Source organism: Hibiscus syriacus, unplaced genomic scaffold (genome assembly GCF_006381635.1).
Source record: "Hibiscus syriacus cultivar Baekdansim isolate YM2019G1 unplaced genomic scaffold, ASM638163v2 tig00110432_pilon, whole genome shotgun sequence".
In the NCBI taxonomy this organism is placed as follows: Eukaryota; Viridiplantae; Streptophyta; class Magnoliopsida; order Malvales; family Malvaceae; genus Hibiscus; species Hibiscus syriacus.
This window is the reverse complement of record NW_024062735.1, coordinates 344,332-363,315: the sequence shown is the minus strand read 5'-3', so window position 1 is coordinate 363,315 and position 18,984 is coordinate 344,332. Positions and strand designations below refer to the sequence as shown.

At 36.0% G+C, this 18,984-nt stretch overlaps 2 protein-coding genes across 2 annotated transcripts; both read right to left on the bottom strand.

Annotated features, from left to right (window-relative positions):
- Positions 1-14,950: 14,950 nt before the first annotated feature.
- On the bottom strand, positions 14,951-17,660 carry LOC120125539 (type I inositol polyphosphate 5-phosphatase 5-like). Its single transcript, XM_039143945.1, has 9 exons — positions 17,453-17,660; positions 17,273-17,369; positions 17,029-17,113; positions 16,830-16,934; positions 16,165-16,741; positions 15,795-15,988; positions 15,608-15,716; positions 15,294-15,442; positions 14,951-15,221 (listed from the first exon to the last, which is right to left on the bottom strand). Exons 1-9 carry the CDS (start codon positions 17,564-17,566, stop codon positions 14,999-15,001), a joined length of 1,653 nt encoding a protein of 550 aa, XP_038999876.1. The 5' UTR covers positions 17,567-17,660; the 3' UTR covers positions 14,951-14,998.
- A 432-nt stretch (positions 17,661-18,092) lies between these two features.
- On the bottom strand, positions 18,093-18,702 carry LOC120125526 (protein DOWNSTREAM OF FLC-like). Its single transcript, XM_039143936.1, has 2 exons — positions 18,555-18,702; positions 18,093-18,465 (listed from the first exon to the last, which is right to left on the bottom strand). The coding sequence occupies exons 1-2, from the start codon at positions 18,700-18,702 to the stop codon at positions 18,140-18,142; spliced, it is 474 nt and encodes a 157-aa protein (XP_038999867.1). The 3' UTR covers positions 18,093-18,139.
- Between the last annotated feature and the right edge of the window lie 282 nt (positions 18,703-18,984).

Below are 18,984 nucleotides of genomic sequence, written 5' to 3'. Positions count from 1 at the left end.
TCCCTTAATTCTTCTATTTTGATCCCCTATTATGACTTTAAACTCAACTATCATTATTGAAACCAACTTATGACCATATAAATCATATTTATCTTCCATATTTCATCAAGATTCTTAAAATTAAGAATCTTACTAAACTTTTAAATTTGTTATAAATCTTTTCTAACTTCATAAATCTCTTATTCTTATTGATGACAAGTCAAATTCCATCTTAAAAATCTCTTATTAACTCTTTTCCAGAATTTCCTTTAAAAACTCATTTTCTTTAATCTTTCATAACTTCTTTATCTTTCAATTTTAGGACAACTTAAACTATCCATAAGCTTAAGAATTACCTAATGATCAAAACCCACTCTTAAAAATAACAAATAATCAGCTAACAAGGAATCTTACCTTTGCAAGCTTGACTCATTCTTTCTCTCGTACATGAAGAAGAAGAAGAAGATGAAGAGAATATCTCTTCATCCTTATCCCCTCTAACATATTAATCCTTATCATATATATTTTTAATTCATTTAATAGTCAAATGACCATTTTGCCCTCTACTTCATTTGATAATTACTAACAACTTTTAGGATTTATTTCCAGATAAATCCTTGAATTATTCCATTCTTCTACTTAATTCATCAAATTCTGAAACTTTACAATTTAGTCACTAACCCCTAGTTTGGGATGTTACAATTCTCCCCTCCTTAAGAAAATTCGTCCTCGAATTTTCACTTTATAACAATATGAAGCAATCCTTATATACAGTCCTCTTTAATTACTCAATACATATCTCTTTCACTCATGCTATAAATAATCTAACACCACTTATAACACTTATCCTACTTGATTCTTTAAACTCTATCATTCTCATATCTTTTTCTATTTATTCCTCATTATCAAGATTTCCTTATAGCATAACTAAACCATATATTTTCTCATGTTCTCATACGCTATTTAATCCACTCAAGTAACCACAAATCTTATTTACCTGAACATTATACCTTAATGGGTTTATATCAATAAAACTACTACAATTAACCAATATCATAACGCATTTACTATACAACCGAAAGATACCTGCTAATAATTCTGGGTCCTCACAGTCTTCATTATCATTAAGATTATATATTCTAGCAGTGGAGCGCATCTCCTGTTGAGTAGAAGATTCTGTTTGATTTCTTTCTCTACCTCTACCCCTACCTCTTTGAGACATCAAAACAGATCACTCTGATTGTGCAAGCTCTCTGTCATTCAATGGACAATCTCTCATGAAATGTCCTATTTCCCCACATCAGAAACAAGCTCCAGATTTAATTCTACATATCCCACCATGATATCTTCCACAATTCTGAAAATGTCTCAATTGTGCTCTTCCATCACCAGACTCTACAAATTGAGTCTGTCTATCTCTCATCTGACTTGATCCTCTAGCGGAGGATGTCATCGACTCTGACCGTGCTTGAGATCGAAAATCAGGATCTCTACTTCTTTTGGGTGATACTAAACTCGATGAAGGCCCCGTTCTTTTAAAAGATTGAACTCTTTGATCCCCATAACGTTCATTCTGAGCTCTTTCAAGAGCTTTTGCACGATTCACTACCTCTTGAAACGAGGACAGATTTAACACAATCAACATCTCCTTTAATCTCGGGTGTAAGCCCTCCACAAACCATTCGCATGCATCTTTTTCTGTTGGAACTAACTCAGCCGCAAAACGACTCAACTTATTGAATTCACACTCATATTCATATATAGTGTGATCCAATTGCTTCAGATTCAAGAATTCTTGTTTCATTTGCTTGATGAACTGGTCTCCTATATACTTGTGTTTGAACTCTTCTAAAAACAAGAACCAGGTCACTTGGTCACTTGTTATTCTTAGAGTAACGTTCGTCCACCATATTCTCGCTTGTCCACGAAGCAAGAAGACTACTCCGTCTAACTTTTCCATATCAGAACAATGAAGTCCATCTAGCATAATCTTTACGTCATTGAGCCAAAAGTCCGTTTCAACAGGACTCTCCTCAACTTCACCTTTGAATTCAGGAGCTCCTAATCCTTTTAAATCTTTTGCTATATTCCTTCTCGGAGTGGAAGGAGCAGGAGATTGGAAACGCATCAACACCGCGTCTAACGTTCTAAAGAAAACGTCTTGGTCTTGCACAGGCACTCCAGAAAGTGTATGTCCTTCACCTTGCCTGGCCAGGGCAGGTGAATTACTACCTTCAGCTAATCTATCATTTCCCGCTACGTCTCGGGAGTTGTCTTGTCCAGACATCTAATAAAATACAATCATATCATTCTATTAGCAAAACAGTATACTTACTTTCTATCAGATCAGAAGTTTTCACTATTTCGTTGGCATGTATACTTTTTAAAACACTTTTGACTTTGTTTTTAGCCTAGAATCGGCTAAACCGTAGCTCTGATACCATTAAATGTAACACCCCAACCCGTACCCGACCCGGATACGAGTCCGACGTGTCACATGACTTTTCAAATCTTGACTCTTAAGAAAAATCCCGGGAAATTTAAAACTTTATTTAAAACAAAATACAGACTTTATCAGAGTGCTCGTACTTAATGACTTATTACATGCCAACACTTTATACATAACCAAATACATACTTTGTCAAATACTTCTGATCTGATCTTTTAGTAGTGATATTGTCTTTGCCACTTCTATTCTTTCACTTCTCGTTTCTTGGTACCTACGTGTAAATCACTTACACGCTAAGTCATAGACTTAGTGAGGCATATAAAACATATAATATAACCATATATCATTTCATATACATAAAAGACATACATATGCAAACACTATCAATAATCCTTTCCACTTACCATATACTCATCATATAACACATATATCACTATACCCAGAAACACACATAACATCATATAATTCATGTATGTGCATTCATATCATTGAATCATGACATATCAATATGCATGAATCTATTTTATGATAACAATATACAATCAGGTCATGCACACATGCAACTTACCTTCTTTTATCACTTTCACTTTCATTTGTCTTTCAATTTCATTGCCCATGTATATTATTGAGAATAGAGGTATGTGAGTACATTGAGGTTGTGCACTAATGCTGTCACCACAGCTCGTATAAATTCCCTCATGGGGCACCGAACATTCGTTCAGTATTCGTCCCGAAGGACCTGTCCAGAGGTTATAAAGAACCCCGGTAACTATCCAGAGGTCATAAAGATCCTCGACAACTATCCATATGTTCCTTTCAACATAGGTAAACCCTCGACTCTTGGCATGCCAACTATACCTATAGCTCTCGTATCATATACTATGGGCATTTATTTATACATTTCGTATCACTTGTTCTTTCTCTTCTGTCACATACCACATGTATGTGTAACCATATATCTCATATCATATCACATGTATTATATATACATGTATTCACGTAAATCATTTCATATAATTCATATCACATATATCACATGTGCATATAAGCTTATAGCTTCTTTCACATATACATGTAGTCACATAGCTTTCTTTCATGTAACCATGCATGTCATGTCAAATAACATATATCATATGTTGCCTTTTCACTTAAGCATATAAATCATATAACATAGCATCCATCTATTTCTATGTATTAATGCATACATGGTAATCACATAACAATTTAGAAGTTACTTCTTACCATAGTAACTCCATCACTGGCTCATCACAAGCCAATGTTAATTCAATAAAATAAGTACAAAATAAATTGCACTCACCTTAGCTTTGCTTTGATTCGATTCTAATTCCTCAATTGTCCTGAAACGGATCACGTTCTATCTCTACATAACAATACACAGATTCATATCAATATTCCAATTGATATTTTCTAAACTGTCACTTCTTAGGCTAAGAGAAAAGCCAATTTCCTCTTTTAATGAAGGTATGCATCGATGCACTACTTGTGCATCGATGCATAAAATGCATTCAATGTTTCCTTATTAATGGGGATGCATCGATGCACTCCTTATGCATCGATGCATAAATCCTACTCGATGTTTTCTATTTAAAATCATGCATCGATGCACTGCATGTGCATCGATGCACCTTAAACAATTTCTGGTATTTATCATCGATGCATCGATGCACAATGAATGTGCATCGATGCACATTGCCCAGAACTGACATTTTAACACGCAAATCATCAACTCTTCCCTTAATTCTTCTATTTTGATCCCTATTATGACTTTAAACTCAACTATCATTATTGAAACTAACTTATGACCATATAAATCATATTTATCTTCCATATTTCATCAAGATTCTTAAAATTAAGAATCTTACTAAACTTTTAAATTTGTTATAAATCTTTTCTAACTTCATAAATCTCTTATTCTTATTGATGACAAGTCAAATTCCATCTTAAAAATCTCTTATTAACTCTTTTCCAGAATTTCCTTTAAAAACTCATTTTCTTTAATCTTTCATAACTTCTTTATCTTTCAATTTTAGGACAACTTAAACTATCCATAAGCTTAAGAATTACCTAATGATCAAAACCCACTCTTAAAAATAACAAATAATCAGCTAACAAGGAATCTTACCTTTGCAAGCTTGACTCTTCTTTCTCTCGTACATGAAGAAGAAGAAGAAGATGAAGAGAATATCTCTTCATCCTTATCCCCTCTAACATATTAATCCTTATCATATATATTTTTAATTCATTTAATAGTCAAATGACCATTTTGCCCTCTACTTCATTTGATAATTACTAACAACTTTTAGGATTTATTTCCAGATAAATCCTTGAATTATTCCATTCTTCTACTTAATTCATCAAATTCTGAAACTTTACAATTTAGTCACTAACCCCTAGTTTGGGATGTTACAGTACATGCATAACATCACAATCACAAACTAAATCAGACATGATTAATTACAAGCTAGGAAGTATAAACAAGAACACGTGCTGTACAACATGACACAGACACAGTTTTAGAAAGGTATCATGCAAATAGTATCACTAAGATTCAAATAGCTCAAGCTTTATGCCCAAAACCATAATCACCATACCCCAAATTATTCAAATAGAGGTTCTTTTACAGTTTTACTTGCCTCATTTTAGGCCACCTGTGTTGGGAAATAAACCAAGTACAAGTAATTTCCCTAAAACCAGATTAGTGAGAATGCAAAATAAAAGCGGAAAATAATACCTGAAATTGATAACGGAGTTCAGCCAATTGTGCTTACGTCTCTGGACTGCTGCAGATCTTTTACTAAGAGAGAAAATTTACAGGTGTTTACAAAACACTCACTACTCACAAGAAAACTCTCTAGTATTGGGAGAAAGAAATGATTTTTGGGATGTTTTGAAGCTAAATGAGCTAGGGTATTTATAGTTGAAACTTAAGGACTTAATCTTGTAAATACCCTAAAACCTAGGGATTAATTGTGATTATCCCATTATCATTTTTCAACAAACATCTACCAAACTTTGAAAAACTATTTTTCAAAGAAACATTTACCAAACTTTGAAAACCATTTTCAAAGAAACATTTACCAAACTTTGAAAAACATTTTTTCAAAGTTGGTTACCAAACTTTGAAAAACATTTTTTCAAAGTTGGTTACCAAACTTGAAAACCATTTTAATACTTTCAACAATCTCCCACTTGAAGACTGATTTTAATCTGTCTTCACACCTCGATCTATGCAACAGCTTTTCTAGTCTTGTTACTCTAGCATGCCAACTGAAGTTGAACACAACTTCAGTTTGTCTGTAGTCACCGTATTTGTCAACATATCTGCCGGATTTTGAGCTCCACTGATCTTTTCAAGTTTCAAAATCTCATCTTCCAGAAGAGACCGGATAAAATGATATCGCAATTGTATGTACTTTGCCCTGGAATGAAAAGACAGATTCTTTGCTAGATGTATAGCACTTTGACTGTCGCAATACAAGACATTGTTTTCTTGTTTCTTGCCTAACTCTTCCAAGAAACTTTGGAGCCAAACCATTTCCTTGCTAGCTTCCGTAACAGCGACATATTCTGCTTCAGTTGTGGAGAGAGCAACTATCTTCTGTAGTTGAGAAACCCAACTCACTGCGGTTCCTCCTAGAGTATAGACATACCCTGTAGTGCTCCTTCTGATGTCAACATTTCCGGCTAAGTCAGCATCTACATAGCCTGTCAGTATCGTATCTCCACCTTTGAAACAAAGTGCTTTGTTTGTGGTACCCCGCAGATATCTGAGGATCCATTTGACTGCTTCCCAGTGTACCTTTCCCGGATTATTCATGTACCTGCTAACAGCTCCCACTGCTTGAGCAATATCTGGTCTGGTACAAACCATGGCATACATCAGACTTCCAATCGCTGAGGCGTACGACACCTTCACCATGTGTGCACGTTCTTCCTCCATCTTTGGTGACTGTTCTTTGGAGAGTCTGAAATGAACACCTAAAGGTGTACTTACTGGTTTAGCATCTTGCATGTTGAACCTGGAGAGTACTTTGTTGATGTACCCAACCTGTGATAATATCAAAGTCCCTAACTTTGTGTCTCTCTTGATCCTCATCCCAAGAATCTGCTTTGCAGCGCCCAGATCCTTCATGGCAAACTGCTTTGACAATTTTTGCTTCAAGTTTATAATCTCTTGCATGTCTGAGCCTGCAACGAGCATGTCATCAACGTACAACAATAAAATAATGAAGCTATTGTCGAACCTCTTGATGTAGCAACAATGATCTGCTTGGCATCTGGTAAAACCACTGCTACTCATGAAACTATCGAACTTCTTGTACCACTGTCTAGGAGCTTGTTTTAAACCATACAAGCTCTTCTTCAACCTGCATACCAGGTTTTTCTTGTCTGCCTCTATGAAGCCTTCTGGCTGCCTCATATAGATTTCTTCCTCTAAATCACCATGAAGGAAAGCTGTCTTTACATCTAACTGCTCAAGATGTAAATTCTATGCAGCTATAATTTTCAACACTAGTCTGATTGTAGACAGTTTCACGACTGGAGAGAAAATTTCATTGTAGTCAATACATTCTTTTTGCTGAAAACCTTTGACAACCAATCTTGCTTTATAGCGTTTGCTCCCATCTTGCTCTTCTTTGATCCTATAAATCCACTTGTTGTGAAGCGCTTTCTTGCCTGGTGGTAATTCAGCTAATTCCCACGTCTGATTTGACAAAAGCAAGTCCATCTCATCTTTCATGGAAGACTCCCACTTGACTGAATCCTCCACTTGCATTGCTTCATCATAGCACTCTGGTTCACCATTGTCAGTCAACAACAAGTAGTGCAAAGAAGGAGAATACCGTTGGGTTGGTTTAGGAATTCTGGAGGAGCGTCTCAGTTCTGGTGTGCCTGGTTCTTCCTCTTGAACTGCTTCAGGACTGATCTGAACATCATTTCCAGAAATCTCCTCGAACTCAGAAATTCCTTTGTTTCAGCTTCGGTATTACTTGATTCTGCGGTTGACCTGTCTTTGTACATCACATTTTCATTGAAAATGACGTCTCTGCTTCTAATGATCTTCCGATTTTCGTAGTCCCAAAACCGATAACCAAACTCATCACCACCGTAACCAACAAATGCACATTTGTTGGACTTAGCATCAAGTTTACTTCTTTCAGCAGAGTCTATGTGTACATAAGAAATACAACCAAACACTCTTAAGTGTGAAAGGTTTATTTCTTTCTTACTCCAAACTTCCTCTGGTATTCTGCCATCCAAAGGAACTGAGGGCCCACGATTGATCAGGTAAGCTGCAGTGTTGATAGCTTCAGCCCATAGAAATTTGGGCAATCCGGCATGTATCCTCATGCTTCTGGCACGTTCATTCAGAGTTCTGTTCATGTGCTCTGCTACGCCATTATGTTGCGGTGTTATGGGAACTACTGTCTCCATCTTGATCCCATTGTTTGCGCAGAAATCTCTGAATCTACTATCTCTGTACTCTCCTCCATTGTCAGACCTCAACCGCTTGACTTTTAAACCAGTCTCATTTTCCACCATGGCATTCCATTTTCTGAAGGTATCGAAGACTTCTGATTTCTTCTTCAGAAAATAAACCCACACCTTCCTTGTTGAATCATCGATGAAGGTGACATAATATAGTGAGCCTACAAGAGATGGAACCGGGGATGGTCCCCATACATCAGTATGAACCAATTCTAACCTTTCTGCCTTGGGTGTCTTGCCAATCTTTGCAAAACTGACTTTCTTTTGTTTGCCAAAGATGCAATCCTTGCATAGTCCGACATCTACATTCTTTAGATCCGGCAGCTTCCCTTTTGACAGAAGTATCTTCATTCCTTTCTCGCTCATATGGCCAAGCCTTTGGTGCCATATGTTTGATTTTCCATCAACATCTGCTACTGCAATGATATTATCTAAATTTGAGGTTACATAGAGAGTACCAGTCTTCTTACCACGAGCAATGACGAGTGCTCCTTTGGTAATCTTCCATTCACAACCTGAAAAGGTTGTACTGTATCCTTCTCCATCAAGTTATCCTACAGAAATCAAATTTCTTTTGAGACCAGGAATATGTCTCACTCTTGTCAGCTTCCAGGTGGTCTGGTTTGGCAGCTTTAGTCGGATGTCTCATTTTCCGACGATCTTCAAGGTTTCATCATCAGCAAGATGAACCTTCCCAAAATCACCACCGACATAGTTCTCCATGATTTCTTGGCATGGCATGGAGTGGAAAGATGCCCCTGAATCCAAAATCCATGATTCAATCGGACTGTTGACGCTTAAAATCATGGCATCACCTGTCTCCTCCGTCATGTTGGCAGATTCCTGTGCGCCGGTATTTTTCTTCAGTGCTCGACAATCTCTTTTGAAATGGCCCTTCTTGCCGCAATTATAACAGGTAAAATCTTTATTTCCTATTCTTGATTTTCCCCTTCTGGATTTCGATCTGCCACGAATTGAATTTCTTTCTGAAGTTCTCCCTCTGGACTCCGTGTGCAAGGCTGAGGAGGTTGATGCTTCACCCGATTCTCTCCGTCGAATTTCTTCGCTCAGTACCAGATCCCGAACATCGTCGAATTTTAATTTGTTGTTTCCCGACGAACTGCTGACTGCTGTAACAGTAGCATTCCAACTGTCTGGTAAAGATGATAAGAGAATTAAAGCTCGAACTTCATCATCAAATTCAATTTCCACTGAACTCAACTGGGTTGTGATTGTGTTGAGTTCATTTAGGTGTTGTGCCACCGATGCCCCTTTCGTCATCCGCAAATTGAATAATCGTCTCATCAAATGAACTTTGTTTGAGGCCGATGGCTTCTCATACATACTGGAGAGAGCCGTCATAAGACCCGCCGTGGTCTTTTCCTTTGCTATGTTGAAAGCAACATTGCGGGATAACGTCAGTCGGATAACTCCGAGGGCTTGTCTGTCGAGAAGAGCTCATTCTTCATTCTTCATGCCCTCTGGTTGTTTTCCTGAGAGGGGTTGATATAGATTTTTCTGGTATAGAAAATCTTCAATTTGCATCTTCCAAAATCCAAAGTCCGCACCATCGAACTTTTCAATTTTCACCTTCCCTTCGTCTGCAGCCATCGCTCCCACTCGAATCTGGCTTCGTTTAGATCGTTTCTGACAATTTTTGCGAACCGCCGTGTATTATAACACCTCTGTCGACAAACTCGTATCGTCGACCGAATTTCACTATTCACGAAATTCACTATTCACATGAATAGTAACCCGAATAGTAACCTCGCAAAAAATTGACAAAATTCACAACCCAAAAGCTCTGATTACCAGTTGTTTGGAAATAAACCAATTACAAGTAATTTCCCTATAACCAGATTAGTGATAATGCAAAATAAAAGCGGAAAAATAATACCCGAAATTGATAACGGAGTTCAGCTAATTGTGCTTACGTCTCCGGACTGCTACAGATCTTTTACTAAGAGAGAAAATTTACAGGTGTTTACAAAACACTCACTACTCACAAGAAAACTCTCTAGTATTGGGAGAAAGAAATGATTTTTGGGATGGTTTTGAAGCTAAATGAGCTAGGGTATTTATAGTTGAAACTTAAGGACTTAATCTTGTAAATACCCTAAAACCTAGGGATTAATTATGATTATCCCATTATCATTTTTTAACAAACATCTACCAAACTTTGAAAAACTATTTTTCAAAGAAACATTTACCAAACTTTGAAAACCATTTTCAAAGAAACATTTACCAAACTTTGAAAAACATTTTTTCAAAGTTGGTTACCAAACTTGAAAACCATTTTAATACTTTCAACAACCTGTGCCTTTATTTCTCTATTGTTTACAGTCCTAACAACATATTAACACAAATACTTCACTTTATACTTCCACTTTTTCCAACATTTAACTTTATACGTTTTCTATTTCTTCCTATTTCCTTCTTTAGATTTTTTAGTTTTGTACATTATTGAGTCCAAATTTGGAAACAAGAAAAAGAAAAGCTTTCACTGCATTCAAACATGTCTTGACCATGTTTTGACATTATCAGTTTTATTTATTATTTCTAACATTTAATTGCATGCGCGATACGTATTTTGTTTCTGGTTTACTTGAATGTGAGAAAAATAGAGGGCATCAACGTCCAAACCCTTAACCTGAGAAATTGACATCAAATTCTTAGATGTGGAAAACAAATATTGATGCAAACTCAAAACCGACAGACTACGCATACCTCCCCGTTGCTCTCTGTAATGAATAATTTTAATTTTTCCCTTTTTTGCAATTAATTTTAGAAACCCGGAAGTGTGAAAGTTCTAACTAGAAACCAGAAAAGATTACCAGCTTCTTATTTTCTGCATGGAGAAAAATCTTGAAAAAAAAAGAAAGGCAAAGGGGAAAAGGTAACTTATCGAAAAACAGAATGAACAATGTCTTCACAGCTTCTTGGGTTTGGGTAAACGAGGAAACCTTTGAGGAAGGTAAAGAGGAAAAAGAAAGATAAAATAGTGCGAAAGGGTTTGGTACAATAAAATATCCAAAACTTGCGGCGTTTGTATACAAAAACACCACTAATTCACTAACCTATTGCGGCGTTTGTTTAAAAACGCCACAAAAGACAAGTAAATAGTAGTGTTTCTGGGAAAACGTCGCTAATGTTATCATTTTGTGGCTTTTGTATTTAAAAATGCCACTAATGCACTGATTTATTGCAGCGTTTGTCTAAAAAAAGCCACAAAAGACAAGTCAATATCGACGTTTCTGGGAAAACACCGCTAATGTTACCATTTCGTGGCGTTTGTATTTAAAAAAGCCACTAATGCAATGATTTATTGCTGCGTTTATTTTAAAAATACCGCAAAAATGAGGTTATAGAGGCGTACCATTTTGTGCCATTTGACATGTAAACACCGCTATATATATAAAATTAGCGGTGTTTACTTTTCAAACGCCACTACAAACCTATTTTGTTGTAGTGATTGGAGAAGAGTATCACTGGCGGTGGACAACATGAATCTTGTCTTTTTAGTTTTCAGATATTCTATTTTTTTTTAAAAATTATCGTATATTTTTTATATTTTGTATCGATAATTTATTTTTGTTCTTAAAACTTTACAAGTTTATTTCCCTAAAATATTATAGATTCACCTCATAACATAAATCCTTACGTCAAATCCTTCCCATATCCCAACATTTTACTTAAACTCTATGATCAAAGGCTACTCCCTTAATGGCACCTTTGAAGAAGCTATTACCTTGTTTTCTTTAATGAAAACACACTGATTTTTCCCCGACGAGTACACATTTTCCGCCTTTATTTAAGGCATGTTCGAGTCTTTGTGAAGTAAGAGTCTGGGAATGCATTCATGAGGAAGTTATTAGATCCGGGTTCGAGATTTTTGGCTCGGCTCAAGTTGGGATTTTGGAACTGTATACTTCTAGTGGGAGAGGGGAGGAAGCAAAGAATGTGTTTGATGGAATGTTTAAAAGGGATGTCATTGTTTGGAATTTGACGATTAGTGCGTTTTGCAAGAGAGGGGACATTGATTTGAGGTCAAGTTTATTTAGGCGGATGAGCGTAGTTTATTGCAAGAGAGGTTTCTCAACAAGTTTTATTGTTTCCTTACTTTCCCTTCACCAAGTATCGGATATTTTGACAGCATTTCTCCCTGATTCTGGCCAAGAAGTTCGTTTGTTCAATTCATTGTTTTCATCCAAAACGCCATGATCAATCTCTTTCCTCCTAAACTCTCTCAAATCCTCAAAATCCATATCCACTCCATTATTCCCCACAAATCTAAAGCTCTCACAGTCATCAACAGGATCAAAGAAATCCCTTGAAGAACCTGACTCAAAAGGAGGAGGTGGGGGCGGGGGCATTGCCATTGCCAATGACTCATCCTCCACAAAACTAGGATTAATCATAAAAGTCACAGCAGCACTGTTTCCTGCTTTCATATAACTCAAATTCGCCGTTGCCGGCAAAATGGGACTCTCATTATTCAACGGCGAGTCAGAAACCTCAGCTCCTAAATGAGATGGAGATAAGGGTAGGCGGAAGGGGAAGGCGTTTTATCAAGCTCGGTGGTTAAGGTTGATAGAGAAGACTATATCAAATATCAACTTCAGCAAATATCCTTAAAGCTACGCCAATGTTTCTAAGAGATTGAATATAAGAAACATGTGCAGCCTCAAGAGCATACCTCGAATCAATAGCTTGCTTTACGAATCTCCTTTCTTTACGTAGACGCAAGGTTCATTTTTATCAGCTTTTGAGCTTCCACAACCCATTTTCCCCCTTTACTAAAATGACATAGTTAATGAAATTAAACCCATTTTTCTAATGAACATTTGTTGGTGTAGTTTTATAGCCTCGAGCACAATGCAGAAGGATTACAACACAAAACGAGGAACCCAATTGAAATGTTTTTTAAGGATGATTGAGACAAATCAGCGACAACGAGAAGCGAAAGAGAGAAATTTTTAACATGACAAACAGAGAGGCGATAGAATAACGCGGAGGCAAATGCAGAAGAAAGTATGGTTGGAGCGTAATAAAATCAAGCACATTGATGGATGAAAGATAAGAAGAAAGCCAATTGAAATTCCAAGTTTGAGACTGTAGAAAAATAAACCTGAAGCAAATTAGAGGAATTTTGCATAGATTGCCCCCTATAGTTAGATTTCGCAGGTTTTTGCAAAGATTATGAAAGCAAAATGAAAAGAAGAATAAGAAAAGGAAAAACTGTGTAGGAAAAGAGAGGGAAATCTGATACAGTGGAGACTGCCTCGTTTATGTGTTGTTTTCCTCGTACATTCCACTGCATAAGTTCAAATATACAGTGGAACCGAAGAAAATAATAAAGAATGACACTTTTTCAATATCTTAATAGTCTGAAAATATTTTCGACTACTAAATATAAAAACTAAAAGAGATCTATGATTGTTCTAGCTTAATTAGGTTTTGACTTTGAAACTTTAGAGATGTATATATTTTATTAGAGTTAGGAGTTGTTTGTTTTTTTCAGAATGATTAAACGCTGAATGATTCAGAGGCTTTGTATGAATTAGCTCTAAATGTGACATGCTGTTTGATAATAGCTCTGAATCATTCAATATGTACTTTGATACTGAATCATTTAACACTGTTTTGCTAAACCATTCAGAGGTGCGAAACAAACACGCTGAATACTGAACGGTTCAATATTCAGCGCTGAATAGTTCTATTCAGAGCCAAACAAACAACCCCTATATTACATTGGTCATATATAAAGATGGGCGTGAAGATTTTTTAACAATTTTAATTTTAATTTAAAAAATAAAAGTTTTTATTCAATTTAAATACTTTGAACTGTATGATAATATTTTAAAATTTAAATTTGTAAAGAAAAAAATATAACTCAACATAAAATAAAAGAAAGAAAATCAAACTCAAGAAAAATTGAGAATTAATATACCATAAAAAATACATACTTGAAAAAAATATCGAGAAATGTCTGTTTATTAAGTTAAATAAACGAACATAAAAAAAAATATTTTCATTTAATAAATGAATGTACATGAACAAAAGTGTGTTCAATTTGTTTATTTTCATGAACAAACTCGTTTATTAACTCATTTATAATCTCATTTATAGACTCATTTACGTAGTTATCCTTTTCCTTTTATCCTTTTACATTTAAAATATTAATAAAAATATAGACTAAATTGAACTTAAGATAAATTTTGGAGTTCAAAATATAGAGAGAGAGTTAAATTACTTGAATAATCACCTAGCTATATTTTTTTTATTTTTTTCAATATGACCACATAATTATTTAAGTGATTTCAATCAAGCCACATATCGTTAATATTTAACAGAAGTGCTAACGTAACAGTTAATAAAATTGATTTAATTAAATATTTGGTCCTCAGTACTTTCATATTATATCAATTTAGTCATACTTTTAATATAATTTAAAAAATTAACCATCCAATCAAGTGATGTCACGTTAGTACTTCAGTCAAATATTAACACCAGCTCAAGTCAACAGACTAGAATGATAGAAATAATTTAATTAAAATTATGACTAAATTGATAGAATATGTAAGTACTGAGGATAATATATATATAATTATACAAATTTTATTAAATGTCATGTTAGCACTTCCGTCAAATATTAACAGCATGTGTTTGATTGAAACCACTAAAATAATTATGTGGTCATATTAACACCGACCACATAATTACATGGTCATTCAAATAGTTTATCATATATATATATATATATATAAGCTGCCACAAAACCTGGACATCAGCCCAGTCAGCAGACTAGAATGACAATTGGATCGTGTTGAATATAACACACATGCTACAACTTAAACCAGAATAAAATCTAAATTGAAATCTACAATTTTCGTCAACATGACCAAAGCTTCATTGGCATAGATCAACTATTTTAAAAAAACTACACATTAAAGGTAAAAGAATTAAAAAAAAATGTGATTTCATATTCACATGAAAATAAATGCAGGTGAAATTTACTTTATAATGATTTGATGCTCTAAACGAATTAAACAAGTGGAGTTACAACTCATAGAAACTATGTCGTTTAGGTATAGAATCTTCATAACTCGATCTGTTTATCGCGCATGAATAACCTTTTCGGAATCTGTTATCAGATTTCCTCGTTACCTCGACCTTCACAGTAAACAATGATGAAACAGGCCGGTGATCAGAGAATCTCGTCTCACCACGAACGTACGATAATTGCTCAATTCCGTAACCGTGCCATAGTATCCGATCGCACCTGAAATGTTTCCAATACGGAAATGGATTAATTAGACGCAATGTCAATGTTTTGTTTAGAGTAAATGATTACCATGCAGGGGTTCGGCGTTTCCTCTTGGATTTAACTGTTTCGCCGGCGTACAAATCTGAATTTTGAGAATACTTGTACGTAGGAGCGAAGACTATTCGTCCCTCTTTGAAACCGTTGAAGACTCTTCCCGCATCTCTCTCTATGTTTAACTGCACACGAAGTATATTATATAGCCAGGTCAATGAGAAACATAGTATTTAGTGTATGTAAGATTCGAGTATTAGCGTCTATAAAGTATGTATATTATCAATAATCTAAGAAAAATTTTAAACATATATTTTCTTATAATCCCTTATAATAAACCACGAATTTACCTGATCTTTCTCGAGAAGGGCGTCCCAATTATTATCCTCCAACAGGCTCCTGGTTTTCTCATAGCTCAAGGCTACCCGATAATTCAGATCTCCAAGCCATATTACTCGACTGCAATATTTATTGTAATTGTTAAATAAAACACACAACAGAATGTAAAAAAAATGACAATTATGAAAGCAAACATACTCATGCTCGATGATTCTCTCTGGTGCTCGAGAATTTGAAGCTTTGCACATCTTGGGGAACTGTGTACTTCTGAGTATCTCGTTAACATCAGCATTCCTCTTGAGCTCATCGCCTTCCTTCTCACCCGAAGCTAAGTGACTGCAGACGAAGCAAAAGCTGGTCTGGTGCAATGTCATGCTTACTGCAATACATCCCTGCAATTAGAATAGACACAAGATTTTATGTTAAGGGTGAAAACAGATTATTAGAAGAAAATATAGAGAAAATATCTAAATTATATGGTAATTTAATATCCTCATTGTTTATGAAACACAAGTGACCCTCTAAGGTGAGGGAGGAGGTCAAGTTCAAGGAAGATTCATATACTAACCTTGTTTCCAAGACGTCCTAATATTCCTGTTCCTATACAGGAAACTCGTAGGTGAGCAATGTATGGCACTAACTCGGTTCGAGCCCATATAGATAGGAAAATCCCAACCATCTGCTTGCTAGCTACGAGCCGGTAACCCATGGGTCCGGTCGAAAAATTTTGGGGCATATTAGAAAGATGAAGCAACTCATCATCAACAGCGCCATCACGACGAGCGGGAAGGGGACCGAGGTCTAGTTGGGTGGCTAAATCCCTAAGCTTTCTTTGCCCTCGCTTTGTGCCGTGTGTGGATTCGATGGGACAGTTGCAGGTCTTGAGAAGGCTACTTTCCGCCCTGAAATTCTTACTAAGGACTTTGAGAGACGGTTTGTAGAAGAAGTGACTGTTGGAAGTTTTTGACTCCTTCAATAAGGTATTGGAGTGTTTCAAACTTTGGCTACAGTCCGGTGATGGCTGCGTGAATTCGTAATCGTGCTTGTTAAGTACTTGGTTCATAAGGTCCAGCCATTTTGCTGCTGGCTCGTTGTCTTCGATTACGAGAACATTTCCGGCATTGAGTGGAACAATTTCTTGAAACCTGGGATATCCATGTTCTAAGTAAAAACAATCCAAAATCTTGTCTTTTTTTTTGCAGAAATCAAACTAAAGAAAACTGTCAATCATACCCACAGACATAAATATCTGCAGAATCCTCCATTAGAAAGAAATCTTCAAGGTTCATGTCAATATTGGGTGCCCTCCCACCCACATTCCACGTTGCAACAAATATACTGCAAATTTCATGCACTTCTGCTGTAACATATAAATATAGACCGCCGACACCGGTGGTTCAAAAAAAAAGTGTATATGTGTATATATGACTACCGGAAATCCCGAGGTTCAGTCTTCGTTGAAGCCATGGGAAACCCGAAATCCAAGAGATTCAGCCCTTCGATTAACCCTCCAGTACCTTCCTCTCTTGCTGGGAGTAGATAAGAAAATCAGTATCATGGTGCACACTAATTTTTTCTTCTTCTTCTTCTCCTCCAATTCTACCAAACATGATTCACGTAAAAGATTTAAATAATTAAAGAAAAAAATACATTCCAAATAGTATGGAGATTGATACCCGGAGAAAGTCCACCACAATCTGGTGATACAAATTCCTCATCCGATGAGCCACCTCTAGCTCGTCTCTTGTAAGAAAAAATCTTTGGGATAAAGGACTTTACCCCAAACAATAATAAATAAGATATAGAAACTACGATCGATTGTTTAAAAAAAATTAAGAAGTATATTAATACTGTACCTTCTTTTTCTTGTCATTCTTGACGGAGTCATCAGGAGAGGTAACGGTCGCGATTGGGGTGGTGGGGCGGTTGATGCATTGGCCTTGATCTTCCCCGAGTTGGCTTTCATTCATCAGGTTTCTCGACAAAAATTACTGCAAGAAAATCAAGTGTCCAATTTTCCAATAGTCTTGGGTATCAATTAGCCAAAAAAAAGCATAACAAAAAAATGTTGATCGGTAAAGAAAACAATTCTGGGTCTTTGCGTTTATGATTAATGGCATCTTTTTCCTACTATTTTTCTTTTATCACATTAAATATTTGTAGGGTAAAAATAATTTAAAATCAATATTTTATATTATCTGTTTGATAGAATGAGATATTGGCGCCATTTCTTTCGGAGAGTTTAAGATTGAATCATCGTAAGAAGATAAAGGAAAGAAACCGTTGAGACACAAATCGTAAATAAGTAAATAAATAAAAGCAAATTTTAACATTGCTTTTATTATTGAAAAAAAAAACTCAACAAATCTAATACTATCATATGATATTGTAATAGATTTTTTAGCACAAGATATTATATGCACCGATCATCATGAAAATGACAGGTGAATTATGGATCGATGAACAACACCATCTTCATAATGGCTTACTAAAATCAAGAGAAAGAGAGGTTAAAATACGAAAAGATCAAATATTAAATGATTTTATTCATCATCGTGCTGTAAACTGTGGAGCAGTTCTTGGCAACCAGCGGCCGGCGTATCCTGGAGGAATCCCATTGCATTTGAAGAATGAATGTTGGAAACGGCACCGTTGCTACGGGTCAGAATAACGGTGGCCCTGTTACGTCTAGTGTCCGGAACTGCGCAGCTTTTAATAGGGCTGCTAACAAGCGTGACGTAGCATATTTGGTCTTGGTGGTCATCTTCAACCAAAATGTTGTATGTTCCGGTGGCGTCCGCCTCCGCCTCGTCGCTGTATTTCAGGCTCAGAGTTTTCCTATCTTTGCACTCGATTTTGACCCTCGCACCTAAAAGCAAAAAGCTTTGCTGAGAGATAAAATAGTTGAAGAAGAAAACAAGACGGAATCGATGGTGAAAGATTGGTTTAAAATCATACCAGGTATGTAAGAGCATTTAACCGTCTCGAAACCAGCACGGCAGGCATCACAGTAAACTTTGCCAACGATTCGGAAAGGTTGCCTGTTTGCGTTTACGATAACAGGGAGAACACAGACGGCAATCAACAAGAACAACTTGGTAGCCATTGCTTTGATTCGAGGAAGAAGGAGACTTGGAAACGGGAAGTAGAGGGGGAAACGAGAGTGATATTTTATAGTAGTAGTGGGACTTTGAAGAGGGTCACATGGTGGGAAAATGTTAAAGCGTTTCGGGTGTTGCGGCATTTTGTTCTCAGATTTTGCAGTAGATTTGGTAACTCGTCGGGATCAGATCCAAGTTGCCAAATCCTTCGTCTGCGCCATATGGATTCTGCACTACTTTTAATAAGCAATATATGAAAATTTACATGTTTAAACATAGAGAAAATC